Source organism: Vipera berus, assembly GCF_964194415.1.
Source record: "Vipera berus genome assembly, chromosome: Z".
NCBI lineage: Eukaryota > Metazoa > Chordata > Lepidosauria > Squamata > Viperidae > Vipera > Vipera berus.
The window spans coordinates 128217054-128237290 of NC_138205.1; the positions used below are offsets into that span (position 1 = coordinate 128217054).

At 45.2% G+C, this 20237-nt stretch overlaps 1 protein-coding gene across 1 annotated transcript in view; it reads right to left on the reverse strand.

Annotated features, from left to right (window-relative positions):
• LOC308678424 (mitogen-activated protein kinase kinase kinase 3-like) overlaps positions 1-20237 on the reverse strand; it is a 123436-nt gene that overhangs the window by 27488 nt on the left and 75711 nt on the right. The window contains exons 5-9 of the mRNA XM_081345614.1: positions 16311-16410; positions 11853-11966; positions 8254-8365; positions 660-793; positions 331-404 (exon numbers count right to left, since the gene is read on the reverse strand). Of these exons, the coding sequence (XP_081201740.1) occupies positions 331-404; positions 660-793; positions 8254-8365; positions 11853-11966; positions 16311-16410 (534 nt within the window). The remainder of the gene's footprint in view (positions 1-330; positions 405-659; positions 794-8253; positions 8366-11852; positions 11967-16310; positions 16411-20237) is intronic.

Genomic DNA, 20237 nt, shown 5'->3' on the forward strand with positions numbered 1-20237 from the left:
GTCGAGGACTACCTGTAGTTTTTCATTCTTTATACTTAATAATTATTCATTTAACTGAAGAGCCTTCTCTGAGAAATCAAATAGACAGTAAAGATGCCAGCGAGTCACTCCAGGGGGGATATTCTGGAAGCCTGGACACCATGCCTGAGAAGGACCGCCCCAATATCTAGTGGCCACCCCAAAAGGTTGTTCTGAAGATGCCCCCAAGGAACAACAAAGAAGATATGGAAATAGTTAAGCTTAGAATAGAATAATAACAACTTTATTGTCACTTTAAATGTACATTAATCAGCATACATTAAATGAGATTTTTTTCTTTCTGCTTCTTACCTGTCTATGGATTGGTCCAGGGACTGGCAACTGCTTGAAAGCGAATTGCTTGGGCTGATAAATGGGTCCAACAACTTTGAGAGAAAACAGAAGAGAAATAAAAATGAGGGTTTTGGAATACATTTGAAATAACCTCAGGCACATCCATTTAAGCACGCGTTATGCCAGCCAAGCAGAATATAACAGAAGGGGACTTAAGATTAAGGAGATTCCCAGGGATCTCCACGGGGCAAAATCAAGTGGCCCGATCCCACTTTTAATTCTGCCACCTCAGAGTCAAAGACTTCTGGGATCCGATTCTCTTTTCTGAGCTTTCCAAGGCAACTTACATTTTGATCCATCATTTCGGGGATAAATTCTCCTTCGCTGTTGATGCTGGTATATGATCCCTGACGGGCGATCTGCTGCTGTTCTTCAGGGACGCTCCCAGGAGGTGGAGAACTCCGGCCGGTGTGCAGAGATCCTGCAAAACAGGCAGTCGTCATCCTGGGGGAAACTGAGATTGTGGGTCCGAACCACAGGGAAGGAATGTTGGCTTTAAAAGGTCTGGCAACCTAGTCTCTGAGCGAGGGGTGTTGGGCATGAAGGAAAGTAAAAGAATTAGGAGAAAGCAGAACACTGAATACAGAATAACACAGATGGGAAAAACTTTTGGAAATTTTCTAGTCCAACTCCTGCTCGACCACTTCACACAAATGATTGTCCAGTCTCTTCTTAAACACCTCCAGTGGTGGAGCACCCACAACTTCTGAAGGAAACCTGTTCCACTGGTTAACTGTCCTCACTGTTAGGAAGTTTCTCCTTAATTCCAGGTTGCTTCTCTCCTTGGTTAGTTTCCATCCGTTGCTTCTTGTCCTGCCTTTGGGCGCTTTGGAGAATAGCTTGACTGCCTCTTATTTGGGGCAGCCCCTGAGATATGGGAATGCTATCATTTTTTTATTTTATTTTAATCCCATTTATATCCCGCCCTTCTCCGAAGACTCAGGGCGGCTTACAATTTAACTACAAACCAATGTGCTTAGCAATAGCCTTCATTCTATGTATATGCCTGCTTATTAGGGCTTTCGCCCCCCCCCCCCAGCAGCATTATTACAAAGTCAGCTTATTGCCCCCAACAATCTGGGTCCTCATTTTACCTACCTCGGAAGGATGGAAGGCTGAGTCAACCTTGAGCCTGGTGGGACGCGAACCTGCACTAATTGCAGGCAGCTGGTGTTACTTAAGGAGGCGTTAGCCCACTGCTCCACCAAGGAGATTCTGGCTCTTCTTTGCACCGCAAGTGCAGCAATTTGCATGTGCCATGCCAAACGATGATGTTGGATGGACGTAAGAATCTGCCCTCAATGGAAGCAGAGGACTTTGCCCGGCTAAGATTGGCTTCAGTTGGCATCCTACAGATGTTTTGGGCTATAACCTCCTGAAGCTTTCACGCAGAATGACCAAACCCTATGGAGGGTACCAATTTCAGGCAGAAGACCTAGTTTAGAGATATTCCATGCCAAGGAGAACAAGCATGTAAAACATACCGAGGGATGAGCTCACTACTAATAACAGAACAGAATAACCGAGTTGGAAGGGAGCTTGGAGGTCTTCTTGTCCAACCCCTTGCTCAAGTAGACCCTATGCCTTTTCAGACAAATCTTTGTCCAGTCTCTTCTTGAAAGTCTGCAGTGATGGAGCACCCACAACTTCTGGAGGCAAGTAGTTCCACTGGTTAATTGTTCTCCCGGTCAAGAAATTTCTCCTTAAGCTCCAGCTTGAGTCTCTCCTTGATCCATCATCCACTCCATGCCCATCCTTCTGGCCCAGAACAAAAGTGACCATCCTGACCCATACTGTGGGTCATCTCAACCCTTTCCCTTACACACCCCACTCTAACTCCTTTCTCTTGCGATAGCTACTTCGTAGCTCCTTTTAATCCCTTCTCTTCTTGAGGTGTTCTTCTGTTTAGAAATACAAATTCTCACACCCAACACTGATTGTGGCACACAATTATCATTAACCTCTGGAATCATCATTAACTAGAATCATCACTAACATCTCCCTCCAGCTTTGGCCCAAAATACATACTAGATCCAGCATCTGTCCTCTGATGGACAGGTCCTCTGAAGCATTACAGAGTATAACCCCTGTCTCCGGATTGTGTGTGTGTGTATGTGTATGTGTATATCTATATCTATCTATCTATCTATCTATCTATCTATCTATCTATCTATCATCCATCTATCTATCTATCTATCTATCTATCTATCTATCTATCTATCATCCATCCATCCATCCATCCATCCATCTATCTATCTATCTATCTATCATCCATCCATCCATCCATCCATCCATCTATCATCCATCCATCCATCCATCCATCCATCCATCCATCCATCCATCCATCCATCCATCCATCTATCTATCTATCTATCTATCTATCTATCTATCTATCTATCTATCTATCTATCTATCTATCTATCTATCTATCTATTTGCTTTCCTCAAATATTACAGGGGGTTCTTGACTTGAAACCACAGCTGACATCAGAATTTTCATTGCTAAGTGAGGTGGGTGTTAAGCGAGTGGCATCCAATTTTATAGCCACAATTGTTAAAACAATTCACTGTGATTGTTCAGTAAATCCCACGGCCGTGAAGCAAATCCACTTTCCCATGGTTGACTTGGGCTTGCTGGAAGCCAGCGAAGAAGGTCACAAAAGGCAGTCACACAACCTTGCCCTGCGACAACTCTTGTAAATACATGCCAGCTGCCACGTGCCCGAATTTTGGTTGTGCGACCATGAAGGTGCTGAAATAGTTGTTAAGCGCCAGATTTGCTGGTGAGTCACTTTTTCACTGCACAGCTGCTAATTGAATCGTTCGTTATAAGTCAAGGACAAGCTGTATCAGCCTTCAAAACTAGAATAAGCTGAGCACCTATCAACATTCCTCAATTTCCCATTCTGCCTCTAGATCAGGGGTCCTCAACTACTGATCCGTGGACCGGTGCCGGGCCGCGGCATGCTAGCAACCGGTCCGCACAAACAAGCAAAGCCCTATCCGCAAGATGCAGGCAGCACACACAAAACCACGCCCCCTCCGGTCCGTGGGAAAATCCTCTCTCCACGGAACCAGTCCTTGGTGCCCAAAAGGTTGGGGACCTCTGCTCTGGGTTATTTTCCTTCTCCCCCCCGAAAATGCCCAGAGAACTTTGCCACCGTTTCTTCCTCTACAATCCTGAAGGTTAAAAACCTGATTTATTGGGGTAGGGAGTGGGGAAGCAAAGTTACCTTTTTCAGCCATTCCAAACCATTGTTGGAACGAAGAGTTGTAATCTTCCATCACCGTAGGTTTGACACCCTATTTCTTTTCACATATTCCCACCCCCCACCCCCACCCCGGTCTGCTTAACGAGGGAGACTTTCTGCCAAGTCCTGCCTCTCTTTCTCCAAAAGAAGACTCTTTTGGGTGTTCTGCCAGCAACCGATATATATATTAGGTCCAACTGTCATTGGCCGGCTAATCAGCCCGACCAACAAACCAAAGGACAGCATCAAAACATACACATGGTGTTCGAGCACACGATGACATCTGCAGAAACTCCACGGAACAACAGAGACTGGCACATTTTGTTTCTCAGACAGCTTTCTCCAAATACCTCCTAATATCCTGGGCAAAAGTTCAATGGCATCGTAAAGGAGGAGGGGAAAATGTAATTTTTAAAAAAATTTCTTTTAAAAAATCCATGCTTCGGCCTTCAAGGAATCTCACAGCAAAAGGACTAAGGCTGCCGTAGTAACAAGGACAAGAAATATTCATTTAACTATATTTTAAAATTAATGTAACTTTAGATAGATAGATAGATAGATAGATGATAGATAGATAGATAGATAGATAGATAGATAGATGATAGATAGAGATAGACAGTGATATAGATATGTAGATGTATAGATAGATAGATACACATAGATATATAAGTATAGATATGTAGATGTATAGATTACATACAGATATGTAGATAGATAGATAGATAGATAGATAGATAGATAGATAGATAGATAGATAGATAGATAGATAGATACAGACGGACAGACTGATAGATATATATAGATATGTAGATGTATAGATAGAGATATATACATATACATATACAGGGCGGGAAAGGGCAGTATATAAATCTAAATAATAATAATAATAACAACAACAACAATAATAATAATAATAATAACAATAATAATAATATACAGATATAGACATAATGTGAGTTTGTGTGTTCATTTAAATATTTGTTTAACATTCATTTGGCTAGTCTAGTCTAGAGAAAAAAAGGACTAGGGGTGACATGATAGCAGTATTCCAGTATTTGAGGGGCTGCCACAAAGAAGAGGGGGAGTCAACTTAATTTCCAAAGCACCTGAAGGCAAGGCAAGAAACAACGGATGGAAACTAATCACGCAGAGAAGCAACCTGGAACTAAAGAGAATTTCCTGACAGAGAGAACAATTGATCAGTGGAACAACTTGCCTACAGAAGTTGTGGGTACTCCATCATTTTGGAGGTTTTTAAGAAGAGGCTGGACAGTCCCTTGTCTGAAAAGATACAGAGGTCTTCTGCTTGAGCAGGGGGTTGGACTAGAAGACCTCCAAAGTCCCTTCCAGCTGAATTCCAATTCCAATTCCAATTCCAATTCCAATTCTCTTTCTTAGACCAAACCTGGCTGTTTTGTGGCTCTTTGCCTGTCCCTATCCAGCCTGCATGGATTGATTTTATTTTAATAGAAGGTAAGGCGAACCTTTTAGAGACCAAGTGCCCAAACTGCAACCCAAAACCCACTTATGTATCGTCAGGTGCCGGGTGGGCGTGGCTGCAGTGGTAACGGCAGACTGGGTGGGAATTAAAAAGTTCAATCAATCAATTCCAACTTTGCGAGATCTCTTTTTTCCCCCCAGAGAAGTTGAAATTGATTGATTGATTAAACTTTTTTTTTTGTGTGCACACGGCGGCGAAGGCCTAAAGCGAAAAGGTTTTATAAAACCCAGCTGAAGGCCTAGGACTGGGGCGATGGCGCGCATGCCCACAGAGAGGGCTCTGCGTGCCACCTGTGGCACCCATGCCATACATACGCCACCCTAGAGGTAAGGTAAAGGTTTTCCTGTCAGTCATGACCAATTCTAGTGACCAGTGCTCACCTCTGTTTCTTAGCCGGGGGAACCAGTGTTGTCCGTAGACCCTTCCGGGGTGCTGTGGCCAGCAAGGCTACAATCCACAGATGTAATGAAGTGGTACCTATTTATCTACTCGCACTTACATGCTTTTGAGCTGCTAGGTGGGCAGGATCAGGGGCAAATAACGGGAGCTCAGCCTGTTATGCAGTTCTCAGGTTTTGAACCTGGGCTGTCAGTTTTCCAGCTAAGAAGCTCTGTGTCTTTAACTGCTAAGTTACTGTGCCTCTTTTCCCTCTCAAAATGACTATTTCCCCCCCCCTCCCAATTTATGCATCTTAACAGAACTATTGGTTCGGCCTCCACAACAGTCGCAGTTTCTCATAATTGGGAGAATTAATTGCCTACCCTTGCTTTAGACCAGGGGTGTCAAACTCAATTTCATCGAGGGCCACATCGGCATTGCGGTTGCCCTCAGGGGGCCGGGTGGGTATGGCCAGGGTGGGCATGGCCTACTGGGTGGGCGTGGCTAGAGTGCATATGGCCTACTGGGTGGGCGTGGCCAGCTCTACATCGTTGGCATCAAGGGTGCCTATGGGGGCCTGGGCAGGAGTGGGACAGATCTGAGGGTCTCTGGCAGAAGGAGGGTCTCTGGGCCAGGGCCAAGGCAGTGGGGGCCGTTCCCTCACTGTTTCCAGGATGGCTTCGCGGGCCGCATGAAACCACTTCGCGGGCCGCATCCGGCCCCCGGGCCTTGTGTTTGACATGTCTGATCTATCTGAATCTAAATGAGGACCCAGATTGTTGGGGGCAACATGCTGACTGTGTAAACCCGTTAGAGAGGGTTGTAAAGCATTACAAAGGTCTGAAACCACATGAAACCACTTCGCGGGCTGGATCCGGCTCCTGGGCCTTGTGTTTGACATGTCTGTTTTAGACAAATTTCCCTGCAACCTGGGAACAGCTACAGAAGATGAGATTTTTAACTCCTTTCACCGTCACTAGAACATAGCAAGGAATTGTGGAATTCGCAAGTATCAGCTAGGGATCCACTTGTCCATCCTCGGCTGGGCCTGCCATACCTGGAAGGCTGAGATCTGCAGTCGCAAAACATGTGGAGGCCATGTTGCCTTGGGGCACGAGTGTCTTATAGTTTGGGACACAGAACATAGAATAATAAGAGCTGGAAGGGACCTCGGAGGTCTTCTAGTCCAACCCCCTGCTCAAGTAGGAGACCCTATATCATTTCAGACAAATGATTGTCCAATCTCTTTTGAAAGCCTCCAGTGATGGAGAGATCCACAACTTCTGGAGGCAGGTTGATTACTCTCACTGTTAGGAAATTTCTTAGTTCTAGGTTGCTTCTCTCCTTGGTTAGTTTCCACCTATTGTCTCTTGTCCTACCTTCTGATGCTTTGGGAAATAGTTTGACCCCCTTGTCTTTGTGGGAGCCCCTCAAATATTGGAACAGTACTATCATGTCACACACCTAGTCCTTCTTTTCATTAGGCTAGACGTACCCAGTTCCTGTAACCATTCTTCATATGTTTTAGCCTCCAGCCCCCTAATCACTTTAGGGGTTCAAAGGATTAACTTGGAAGGAGAGATGTTATCGGTGGAAGCCTTATCTTAGACAAAGTTTCAACTCTACATAGCAGGGACTTAAATTTGCTCCACAAGCTTCTGACAACAATCCTAGACATGGAACAGCCTTGGTTATCTATATCATTCTTTATGGAAGCGAAAAATATTAGACAGGATATTACTGATAGAAGAGAATGTTTGTACCTCAGGGTTGTAGCATGGAAGATAATACCTGGTTTAGTAATGAAACTGCAAAAAAAGCCATCAAGCTCAGAGAGCATGAAGGACCCCCTCAGTCCTCTTCCTCCTCGTCCTCTTCCTGTCTCTCCCCTTCCTCCACTATCTCCTCCTCCTCCTCCTCCTCCTCTTCTCAGCAAACCCCATTCCCCTCCAGCACTCATGATGCTACCTAGTTGGGTCATGAAACGTCTACAGGAAAGCAACCAAGCTGAGAGAACACCAAGGACCCCACAGATAGGGTATTTCCAGGGTTAAAAGTTCTCCCACTGGTCTGGAGGATAAGCTTATGGTTAGCCACTTTAGGCCCTTTAGGCCAGTGTTTCTCAACCTCAGAGACTTTAAGATGAGTGGTCTCCAAGTCCCAGAATTCTCCATGCTGGTTGGGGAATTCTGGAAGTTGATGTCCACTCAGCTTGAAGCTGCCAAGTCGAGACACTCTGAAAGTTTAGGCCAGTGATGGCGAACCTTTTAGAGACCGAGTGCCCAAAAACCGCCCCGGCCCCCTGCCCACCCCACTCCATGCCCCGCCTGCCCACAGGGCCACCCACCACCTTCATGGCCCACTGCAGTAGATCGCCCAGGCGGCCCTGCAATGCCATGGCAGCCATGCCCTCTCCCTGCGCCCCGCAGCATCATCTGCGCGTGACGGGGCGCAGGGGTGGAGTCTTGTCCCTGCTGTCCGGCTGCCATGTCCTTGGCTGCGCTGCTCCATGAGGGCCATGCCCGGGAGTGACTCTCCTCTGGGGGGGCTGCTGGTGAGGGTGGGGCTGTGGGGGGACACGGGGCTGGGACGACGGTGCACGTGCCCACAGAGAGGGCTTTGAGTGCCGCCTCTGGCATGCGTGCCATAGGTTCATCACCACTGGTTTAGGCTGAAGAGCACCCTCTATTCAGATACAATAATGGGGTTCCTCAGAAGAAGATGGTACAGCGCACAGCTCCATCTCACCCACCTGTTGAATGCTTCCGTGTCCTCTCGCTGTCTTTGCACAGAGATCCCAGTATATCCCCCATTGATTTAGATATCCTCATCTCATGCTGCTTGGTGTTGTTGGGTTGCAGAAGCTACAAACAGAATAAAAGTTGTTGGTGGGTGCCACTGAGCAACCGATAACTCAACTGTCCTGACTGTTGCAAGGAATGGCACTAGCACCAGGAAGAGAACTTATATACTGCTTTATAGTGCTTTACAGCCCTCTCTAAGCTGTTTTACAGAGTCAGTCTGTTGCTCCCCCCCGCCCCCCAAAATCTGGGTCCTCATTTTACTGACCTCAGAAGGACGGAAGGTTAAGTCAACTTTGAACTGGTCAGGATCGAACTAGTGGGCAGTCAGCCTGCAATGCTGCATTCTAACCACCGCGCCACCACAGCTTTTTCGTGGTACCACCATAATCTCATGAGGCTCCAGTACTCAGTGAAAGAATCAAACAAGTGATCTACTTAAGTTGACAGTGAGGGAAGAGCTGTGTAGCCCCTGCCTCAGATCCCCTCGACTTACAGCAATTCAATTTAGTGACCATTCAAAATTACAACGGCACTGAAAAAACGGACTTAGGACCGTTTTTCAGTTACGTCCTTTGCAGCATCCCCACAGTCAAGTGATCCAAATTCTGACGCTTGGCAACTGGTCCATATTTATGACCGTTGCAGTGTCCCAAAGTCATACGATCATCTTTTTGGGACCTTCTGAAAAAAAGCTATAAAAAAAATGGGGAAAGCTATAGATTACCTTAACAATTGTGTGAGTCTCTTAACAACTGCAGCGATTCACCAAAGAGTCATAAAATCTGGTGTGACTTGCTTAACAACCATCTTGCTTAGCAACTAAAATGTCTGGTCCCCAACTGTGGTCGTAAGTCAAAGACTTACCTGTATTAAAAGGGTTAGGGTAGATTCTAATCTGTCAAATAATGAGAGCTAGCTGGGATTGAGGCACAGTGGTACCCAGATGCTAAAAACACATCCATGGGATGCTAATAAGGGAATGCTAATTAGCATAAAATATTAATTACCTTTTACTTTATCTCATTTCATCTCACTCTGTTTCCTGTCTAGGCTCAAACTGCTTGGGGATTATTGCAACCTTGAACTTCAAAAAATGTCTCAGGAAGATTACTTTCTTCGGCATAGTCATTCAGAGACTGCTGGTTTGGAGATAGTCCTCAACTTACAACGGTTTGTTTAGTGACCGTTCAAGGTTTCCACAGCCCTGAAAAATGTTACTTATGATAATTTTTCACTGTTACAACTGTTGTAGCATCCCCATGATCACATGATTAAAATCCGGCCACTTGGCAACTGGCTCATATTTATGACGGCCGCAGTGTCCCAGGGTCACGTGATCCCCTTTTGCGACCTTCCGACAAGTGAAGTCAATGGAGAAGCCAGATTCACATTACAACCGTGTGACTCACTTAACAACTGCAGGGATTCGCTTAACAACAGTGGCAAGAAAGGTTGTAAAATGGGGTAAAACTCACGAAATGTCTTGCTTAGCAACAGAAATTTTTGGCTTGTGATCCTAAGTCGTAAATCGTTGTTCTTGGTAGTGGGGTGCTCTATGGAACCGTAAATGAGGGCATTTGTCAGCGGGGAATGTGTGCAACTTTGGAACTAGGTACTTTGCTAAATGACTGGTCGTAAGTGGAGGAAGATGACCCCTCACACACTTCCGGCCTTCTGGTTTTAATTGATGCATTCCTTCACAAGACAGTTGTGGAGGACGGCAGCCAGCTGCTAACCTGTGCACTCACCAGGTGCCTCTGGCATCAGGCAATCGCAGTTCAGAGTTGTAGTAAGAATGCTGGTGGTCCTCGACTTATGACCACGATGGAGCCCAAAGTTTCTGTTCTTAAGCAAGACAACTGTTAAGTGAGTTTTGCCCCATTTTATGACCTTTCTTGCCACAGCTATTAATCACTGCAGCCATTAACATATTGATTAAGTGAATCTAATTAATGCCAGCTCTAGCAGAGATCAATAGCTGAGCTTTCCAACAATGGGAACTAAGCCTGAATACTGGGGACAGGAAGGAAGGAAGGAAGGAAGGAAGGAAGGAAGGAAGGAAGGAAGGAAGGAAGGAAGGAAGGAAGGAAGGAAGGAAGGAAGGAGAGGGAGGAGAGAGGGAAGAAGGAAGAAGGAGAAAGGGGGAGGAAGGGAGGAAGGAAGGAAGAAAAGAGGGAGGAAGGAAGGAGAGGGAGGGAGGGAAGAAGGGAGGGAAGAAGGAAGGAAGGAAGGAAGGAAGGAAGGAGAGGGAGGAAGGGGAGGGAGGAAGGAAGGAAGGAAGAAAAGAGGAAAGGAAGGAGAGGGAGGAAGGAAGGAAGAAAAGAGGGAGGAAGGAAGGAGAAGGAGGGAGGGAAGAAGGGAGGGAAGAAGGAGAGGGAGGAGAGAGGGAAGAAGGAAGGAAGAAGGACAGAAGGAAGGAAGGAAGGAAGGAAGAAAGGAAGGAAGGAAGGAAGGAAGGAAGGAAGGAAGGAAGGAAGGAAGGAAGGAAGGAAGGAAGGAAGGAAAGGGGAGAGGGAGGGAGGATGGAGGGAAGAAGGAAGGAAGGAGAAGAAGGAAGGAGGAAGGGGAGGAAGGAAGGAAGGAAGAAAAGAGGAAAGGAAGGAGAGGGAGGAAGGAGAGGGAAGAAGGAAGGAAGAAGGAGAAAGGGAAGGAAGGAAGGAAGGAGAGGGAGGGAGGAGGGAGGGAAGAAGGAAGGAGGAAGGGGAGGGAGGAAGGAAGGAAGAAAAGAGGAAAGGAAGGAGAGGGAGGAAGGAGGAAGGGGAGGGAGGAAGGAGAGGGAGGGAGGAGGGAGGGAAGAAGGAAGGAAGGAGAAGGAGGAAGGGGAGGGAGGAAGGAAGGAAGGAAGAAAAGAAAGGAAGGAAGGAGAGGAAGAAGGAAGGAAGGAGAAGGAGGAAGGGGAGGGAGGGAGGGAAGAAGGAAGAAAAGAGGGAGGAAGGAGATGTCTCTTAAAGCAGAGATTGGACAACCACAGTATAGGGTTTCCTGCTTGGACTAGAAAGCCTCTGAGGTTTTTCCCTTCCAACTCTTGTTATTCTGTCGGCTTCCCCACTGACTTTGCTTGTCAGAAGGTCGCAAAAAGGAATCCCATGATCCTGGGACACTGCCACCGTCATAAATATGAGTCAGTTGCCCAGCCTCTAAACTTTGGTCATGTAATCAACGGTCATACATGGGAAAAATGGCCACGGGTTCCTGTTTCCAGTGCAGCTGTAACTTTGAATAGTCACGAAACGAATACTTTGAAGAGGAGGACTTGCCGGCAAAACACAGTTTCCCATACAAATGAAAGTTTGGAAAAGCCAGGTTGCCAAAAAAAAGCCGATTGTCCCAGAGGGTTTTTCCTCCTAACCTTTGCAATCATCAAAAAAGTCAAGCGCTTTCCACTCCTTCGGACGACCACATGGCCTTTTCGCTCGGTGCACAAATAAAAGTGGGTAATAATAATAATAATAATAATAATAATAATAATAATAATAATAATAATAATAATAATAATAATAATAATAATAAATTCGAAAAGAAAAAAAAAGAAAGAAACAGGTCTAACGTTTGCTTCCTTTGGGGTTTTCACAAACACCCTCAAGCTTTTCAGAGAAGGGCTGAGGTCCAAGTGTTCCACTGCCCGATCCAAATCTTCCTGTGATTTCAAGGGAACCAGGAGCTGGAAAAAGATTGAACAAACACAGGACAAGCGCAGCTGAGTTGCAAACAAGCAAAGAGAGAGGAAGTGGCTGAAGGCGGGGAGGGGGGGGGAGCTGCAAGGGGAGGGGGGAGCTTGGGAACCGCAGGGGCTTGGGGGCCGCTGAGCACAGGACCGTGCAAAGCCATTGGAGGTTTCTACTGGAAAACAGAAACAAACATCGGGGGGGGGGGGGGGGCGGGCTGCAACCTTTTATTCCATCATAACATTCCCTCAAGAAAGAACGGAACAAAGGTTATCCAAACAAATTGCTTAGGAAAGGATTGCCACCCAGGGTCTCTCATTCTGCTAAAAGGCCTGGGCTGCGCTGAATAAATCCAGGTAGTCCTCCATTGATGACCCCAAAACTTCTGTTGCTAAGTGAGGCGGCTGTTAAGTGAGTTTTGCCCCATTTTACGACTTTTCTTGCCACCATTGCTAAGTGAATCACTGTGGTTGCTAAATTAGTAGCCTGTTTGTTAAGTGAAAGGGACGCGGTGGCTCAGTGGGTTAGGACGCTGAGCCTGTCGATCTGAAGGTCGGCAGTTTGGCGGGTCGAATCCCGAGTGCCGCGTAGCAGAGTGAGCGCCTGTTACTCGTCCCAGCTTCTGCCAACCTAGCAGTTCGAAAGCACGTAAAAATGCAAGTAGAAAAATAGGGACCACTACAGTGGGAAGGTAACTGCGTTCCGTGCGCCTTTGGCGTCTAGTCATGCCGGCCACATGGCCACGGAGACGTCCTCGGACAAGCGCTGGCTCTTCGGCTTTGAAACGGAGATGAGAGTTGGGGGAACCTTTACCTTTACCTTACCTTGTTAAGTGAATCTGGCTTCCCCCATTGACTTTGTTGTCAGAAGGGGATCACGTGACCCTGGGACTTATGACCCAGCAATGATCATAAGTATGAGTCAATTGCCAAGCGTCTGAATTTAAATCATGTGATCAAAGGGATGTTGCAATGGTCATAAGTGTGAAAAATGGTCGTAAGTCATTTTTCAGTGCTCTTGTAACTTTGAACAGTCGCTAAGTGAACTACTGTAAGTCGAGGACTACCTGTATGTGTGTGTTTAGGTAGTCCTCGACTTACAACCATTCAGTGACTGTTCAAACTTACAACCGCACTGAAAAAAGTGACTTGTGATCGTTTTTTCACACTTACGACCATTGCAGCATCCCCGCGGTCCTGTGATTAAATTTGGATGCATATTTACGACGGCTGCAGCGTCCTGGGTCATGTGATTACTTCTGGTGACCTTCTGACTAGCAAAGTTAACAGGAGAAACCAGATTCATTTAACAACCGGGTTACTAATTTAACAACTGCAGAGATAACAATTGTGGCAAGCCAATGAGGCAAAACTGACTTAACAACGGTCTTGCTTAGCAATAGTAATTTCAGGGGTCAGTCGGGGTCATAAGCCGAGGACTACCTTTATAGACCTGGGAAGGTTGAAGCATGCTCTGTGAGGGGACTTCTCAGTGGTACACAATGGAACACAGCTACAACAGATGGGGACTCCCATTTTGTCTTTGATATCCTTTAATTTCTTCTCAAGCTGTAGAACAGGGGTCTTCAAACTTGGCCCTTTTATGATTTGTGGACTTCAACTCCCAGAATTCCTCAGCCAGGCACCCCTGCTTGTGGATTTCAACTCCCAGAATTCCTCAGCCAGGCAGGCTGGCTGAGGAATTCTGGGAGTTGAAGTCCACAAGTCATAAAAGGGCCAAGTTTGAAGACCCCTGCTTGTGGGCTTCAACTCCCAGAATTCCTCAGCCAGGCAGGCTGGCTGAGGAATTCTGGGAGTTGAAGTCCACAAGTCATAAAAGGGCCAAGTTTGAAGACCCCTGCTTGTGGGCTTCAACTCCCAGAATTCCTCAGCCAGGCAGGCTGGCTGAGGAATTCTGGGAGTTGAAGTCCACAAGTCATAAAAGGGCCAAGTTTGAAGACCCCTGCTTGTGGACTTCAACTCCCAGAATTCCTCAGCCAGGCAGGCTGGCTGAGGAATTCTGGGAGTTGAAGTCCACAAGTCATAAAAGGGCCAAGTTTGAAGACCCCTGCTGTAGAGCATCAGCCATTCTCCTCAGCAAAGGTCTGGTTGAAGATTCCTATAGGAAATAGAAATTAAAGTGAGATTAGTATCAGCTGTCCATTCCTGGCCAGACCAGAATCAATGGCAAAGTTCAGCTTAACCTGGTAGGGGGAGGCGTATTCCAAAGAAGGCTTCCTCCATTTTCCAGCAATAGGAATCAAGAATTAAATTTACATTCTTAAGACTGCTCTGCAATTTATCTCTCCTGATACGCGTTCCCTACTTGGAATTTGTTTAACCATTTTTCTCTGGCAATCGGCTGCAAATGACTTCCATGGCTGCCTCTCTCTCCTTGGAATGTCTATTAATCTTCCAAAATCTGGAAATAAAATATCCTACAGCCTTCCTCCTTTTTCCCCACAGACCCGCACAGCCAGCCTCAAAAGACCCCACACTGAAAAGTATGCTCGGTGCACCCTTGCTCTTGCCTTCTGCCCGTTGACAAAAGCTGAGAAAAATTGGATTCCTCACGCTAGCAAAACTGTCCTGTGCACGGACAGTCTCCACCAGATACCGACCTAAATTTAGACGCATGCAAACCGGAGTGTAAGTTGGCACGCTGCAAATTCAGGAAACAAGCACAGCTTTCCTGAATCTAGGACACCGAATAAGTACATTAATATAAGGCAGGAAGGCATCAAAAAACTGCCAAATGCTGACTCAGGCTTTGCTTCTCTCCATGTTTAAAACAGGACTCAAGTCCACGGAGCTAAAGAAGGGGCAGAGACTGAGATATCAATGCAGCTCCCAAACGAACTCCAGAACAAGTTTACTCTCTGGAAAGTACCAACCCAGAACAAAAGGAATTTCAAAACTAAAAGTGTTTCTCAGGTTTATTTCCTTACTTATTTTTCATGGATCATTCAGAACTTCCAACTGGTCAGAACATTGATTGGATAAAGCAGGTGTGTCCAACCAGGGCAACTTTCAGACCTGTGGACTTCAACTCCCAGAATTCCTCAGCCAGCATGGCTGTCTGGGGAATTCTGGGACTTGAAGTCCATCCATCTTAAAAGCCTGCTGGTTGGGGAATTCTGGGACTTGAAGTCCACCCATTTTGAAGCCTGCTGGCTGGGGAATTCTGGGAGTTGAAGTCCACCCATCTTAAAGCCTGCTGGCTGGGGGATTCTGAGAGTTGAAATCCACCCATCTTAAAAGCATGCTGGCTGAGGAATTCTGGGAGTCAAAGTCCACCCATCTTAAAGCATACCGGCCGGGGATTCTGGGAGTTAAAATCCATCCATCTTAAAGCCTGCTGGCTGAGGAATTCTGGGAGTTAAAATCCACCCATCTTAAAGCCTGCTGGCTGAGGAATTCTGGGAGTTGAAATTCCCCCCATCTTAAAAGCGTGCTGGCTGAGGAATTCTGGGAGTCGAAGTCCACCCATCTTAAAGCATACCGGCCGGGGATTCTGGGAGTTAAAATCCACCCATCTTAAAAGACTGCTGGCTGTGGAATTCTAGGAGTTCAAGTCCACCCATTTTGAAGCCTGCTGGCTGTGGGATTCTGGGAGTTGAAGTCCACCCATCTTAAAGCCTGCTGGCTGAGGAATTCTAGGAGTTGAAATCCCCCCATCTTAAAAGCGTGCTGGCTGAGGAATTCTGGGAGTTGAAATCCCCCCATCTTAAAAGCGTGCTGGCTGAGGAATTCTGGGAGTTGAAGTCCACCCATCTTAAAGCCTGCTGGCTGAGGAATTCTAGGAGTTGAAATCCACCCATCTTAAAGCCTGCTGGCTGAGGAATTCTGGGAGTTGAAATCCCCCCATCTTAAAAGCGTGCTGGCTGAAGAATTCTGGGAGTCGAAGTCCACCCATCTTAAAGCATACCGGCTGGGGATTCTGGGAGTTAAAATCCATCCATCTTAAAAGACTGCTGGCTGCGGAATTCTAGGAGTTGAAGTCCACCTATCTTGAAGCATGCCAGCTGAGGGATTCTGGGAGTTGTCCACAAATCTCAAAATTTCAATGTTAGATAGCCCTGGCTAGAGGCAGGAGACATGACATCTCTCTAAATTTTGGAAGTACTTTTTCCAATGGCTTTTAAAATATATTTGTCTTGGAGTTTGTGAGGTGAGCGTGGAATGGCTCTTAAAATATATTTGTCTTGGAGTTTGTGAGGTGAGCGGGGAATCTGAAGAAAGAATGACCGAAAAAAATATTGTCCCATCTTATTGCTGTCACATTTACCATGAAGAGCAAGAGAATGGGCGAGACAGAAAAAGAAGCAACATATAAGGTACCTCATTGTCAGCATAATGCAAATCCATCAACTGCCCAAAAGCATCCATGACTTTCTGCAAAACATCTTTGAACTTAACCGGCCTCTGGAACTGGATAATCCTGCAGAAGGATGCATTTGTGAAAACAATTAACATCATCCTACCAATATTGTGCAGATAGTCCTCGACTTACAACAGTTTGTTTAGTGACCGTTTGAAGTTACAAAGGTCATTAAAAGTGACTTGTGACTGTTTTTCACACAACTGTTGCAGCATCCCCAGGGTCATGTGATTAAAATCCAGATGCCTGGCAGCTGACTCCTGCTTATGATGGTTGCAGTGTCCCAGATTCATGTGACCTCCTTTTGTGACAAGCAGAGTCACTGGAGAAGCCAGATTCACTTAGCAGCCATATGCTTAACTTAACAACTGGAGTGATTCACTTAAAAGTAACAAGAAAAGTTGTAAAATGGGGCAAGACTCTCTTAACACGTGTCTCACACAGCAAGAAAAGTTGTGGGACCAATTGTGGTCATATATGGAGGACTTCCTGTGTACTTTTTGCAACAACAGGCTCTTATACACAGAGGCAAATAAAATCTCTGTGACTGAGGCTTATTATAGCTGGTCCTCAAAAGCAAAATTTCTGTTGCTAAGCAGGACAATTACTAAGTGAGTCATTCCCTAATTTATGACCTTTTTAAAAGCAAATCAGTTGTTGTGGTTGTTAAGCAGATTAGTGCAGTTGTTAACTGAATCATATTGTTGTTAAGTGAATTTGATTTCCCCCACTGTCTTTGCTTGTTGGAAGCCAGCTGGGAAGGTCACAAAAATTGATCACATGACCCCGGGACGCTGCAACTGTCATAAATACATGCCAGTTGCCAAGCATCCAAATTTTGATCATATGACCAAGGGTTGTAAATGTGAAAACTCAGCACAATTCACTTATTGTAGTGCAGTGGTAACTTCAAATGGCCACTAAATGAATGCTTATACGTTGAGGGCTAACTATAATGTTGTGAACGTGCAGTGAGTTATGTTAGAACGGTTCTGCTGAATGTCAATGAAAGCCCCACCTTCCAGGTCAAGAAAAACCAGAATAACAACAACAACAACAACTAGGAACTGCTTCCATCCTGTGATGATATCTGTAATACCATCAAACATCCACATCTGCCAAACATCCCAGGTCCTTGGTAAGGACTCGATAGGTAGACAAAAATGCCAAATCCAGTCTGAACATCTGGCTGACTGTGCGATGATCAATAATAATAATAATAATAGTAATAATAAAAGTTGGAAGGGATCTTGGAGGTCATCTAGTCCAGACCCCTACTCAGGCAGGAAACCCTATACCATTTCGGACAAATGGCTGTCCAGTCTCTTCTTTAAAACTTCCAGTGTTGGAGCATTCACCACTTCTGGAGGCAGGTTGTTCCGCTGGTTAATTGTTCTAGCTGGCAGGAAGTTTCTCCTTAGTTCCAGGTTGCTTCTCTCCTTGATGAGTTTTCATCCGTCGCTTCTTGTCTTTCCTTCAGGTGCTTTGGAGAATAGCTTGACTCCCTCTTCTTTGGGGCAGCCCCTGGGATACTGGAAGACTGCTATCATGTCACCCCTCGTCCTTCTCTTCATTAAACTAGACATACCCAATTCCAGCAAACATTAAGAATCTGGTCTCCTTTCACACATGTCCTCATGTATCTTTACACTGCTTACAGAGCTCTGATGTAAGCTGCAGGCAGTCCTTGACTTGTCCATTCGTTTAGCGACTGTTCAAAGTTATGACAACTCTGCAAAAAGTGACTTTATACCACTTTATACAGCCTTAGTAAGGCCACACCTGGGATACCATATCCAGCTTTGGTCGCCATATTACAAAAAAAAGACGTTGAGACTTTGGAAAAAGTGCAGAAAAGATCAACTAAGATGATCAAAGGCCTGGAGACAAAAACATATGAAGAACAACTGCAGGGCTTGGGTATATCCAGTTTAATGAAAAGAAGGATCAGGAGTGACATGATAGCAGTATTCCAATATTTGAGGGGATGCCCCAAAGAGGAGGGGGTCCAGCTATTTTCCAAAGCACCAGAAGGCAAGACAAGAAACAATGGATGGAAACTCATCAAAGAGAGAAGCAACCTGGAATTAAGGAGAAACTTCCTAACAGTGAGGACAATCAACCAGTGGAACGGCTTGGCTTCAGAAGATGTGGGTGCTTCATGATTGAGAGTTTTTAAGAAGAGACTGGACAGACATTTATCTGAAATGTCCTGCACGAGCAGGGGGTTGGACTAGAAGACCTCCAAGGTCCCTTCCAGCTGTATTCTGAATGACTGGACTGACTTACAATTGATACTCCCCACCAAACATATGATTGTGATTTAAGCTCTTGTGCAAATGGCGTATATATTTACACCAGCCCAGTGTCTTGGGGGATCACATAGAGCCTTGGTGGAGCAGTGGGCTAATGCCTCCTTAAGTAACACCAGCTGCCTGCAATTAGTGCAGGTTCGAGTCCCACCAGGCTCAAGGTTGACTCAGCCTTCCATCCTTCCGAGGTAGGTAAAATGAGGACCCAGATTGTTGGGGGCAATAAGCTGACTTTGTAATAATGCCGCTTGGGGTGTGTGTGAAAGCCCTAACAAGCAGGCATATACATAGAATGAAGGCTACTGCTAAGCTTGTAAGCCGCCCTGAGTCTTCGGAGAAGGGCGGGATATAAATATAATAATAAATAAATAAATAAATAAATAAATAAATAAATCACATGATGCCCCTTTGAGACCTCCCCATCCAGATTCCAACAAACAAAGTCAATGGGGGAAGCAATTTGATTAGCTCAATAACTATAGCAAAAAAGGGTGCAAAATTATAAGATAAGATGATATCAGATAAGATAAATCTTTATTGTCATTTTCTACTATGAGCACACTGGCCCACATTAAAAATGAAATTCTGTTGCCTGTTCTGAAAAGAAAGTATATAAAATTGAGGGCATTGTTTAGTTCCAGTCCCAACTGTGGTCATAAATCAAGGACTATCGGTATGTCGGAGGAAAACGGCACCTGTGTAGCAAGAAAGGGAATCCTCATACTTGATTAACAGCATCATGGAAAACATAATACAGGTAGTTCTTGACTTACAAGAGTTTATTTAATGACCATTCAAAGTTACAGTGGCACTGTAAAAAGCGAATTACGACCATTTTTCACGCTTACGGCCATTGCAGCATCCCCATGGTCAACATGATTAAAATCCAAAGACTTGGCAACTGACTCATTTTTATGACGGTCACAGTGTCCCTGGCTTACGCGTCCCCCTTTTGTGACCGTCTGACAAGCAAAGTCAATGGGGAAGCCAGATTCATTTAACAACTGGGTTGCTAACTCAGCAACTGCAATTATTTCACTTAACACCTGTGGCAAGAAATGGGGCAAAAATTCACTTAACAACTGTCTCGCTTTGCAACAGAAGTTCTGGGCACGATTGTGGGACTCGTTGCGCCTTATCATCCAATGCTGATAAATTCTGTCCTTCCACTCAATTCTTATTGAAGCGAATGCATTTAATAAGTTTGCCATAACTGCATTTTAATCTTATTGCCAGAATGAAAAATGTAAGCTGCTCAAGAGTCATTTTCCGAGTAACCATTTGGATTTTTAACTGAAATGCTTTGTGTTTTGTGTTTGGTTCCGTCTACGGTTCATTACCCAGAGTTGCAAAATTGATCGGTAATTTAATTAATTAATTTAATTTATTGAATTTATATACCGCCCTTTCCCGAAGGACTCAGGGCGGTTTACAGGGTATAATTTTTAAAACATTAATACAAAAATTAAGACCAATTTTTAAATTAAATTTAATTGATTAATTTTCAACAGGAGTGGCCTGTAATCATGAGGGAATAAATAAAAAAATATTGCCAACCTCTCGGTAGTATATAAT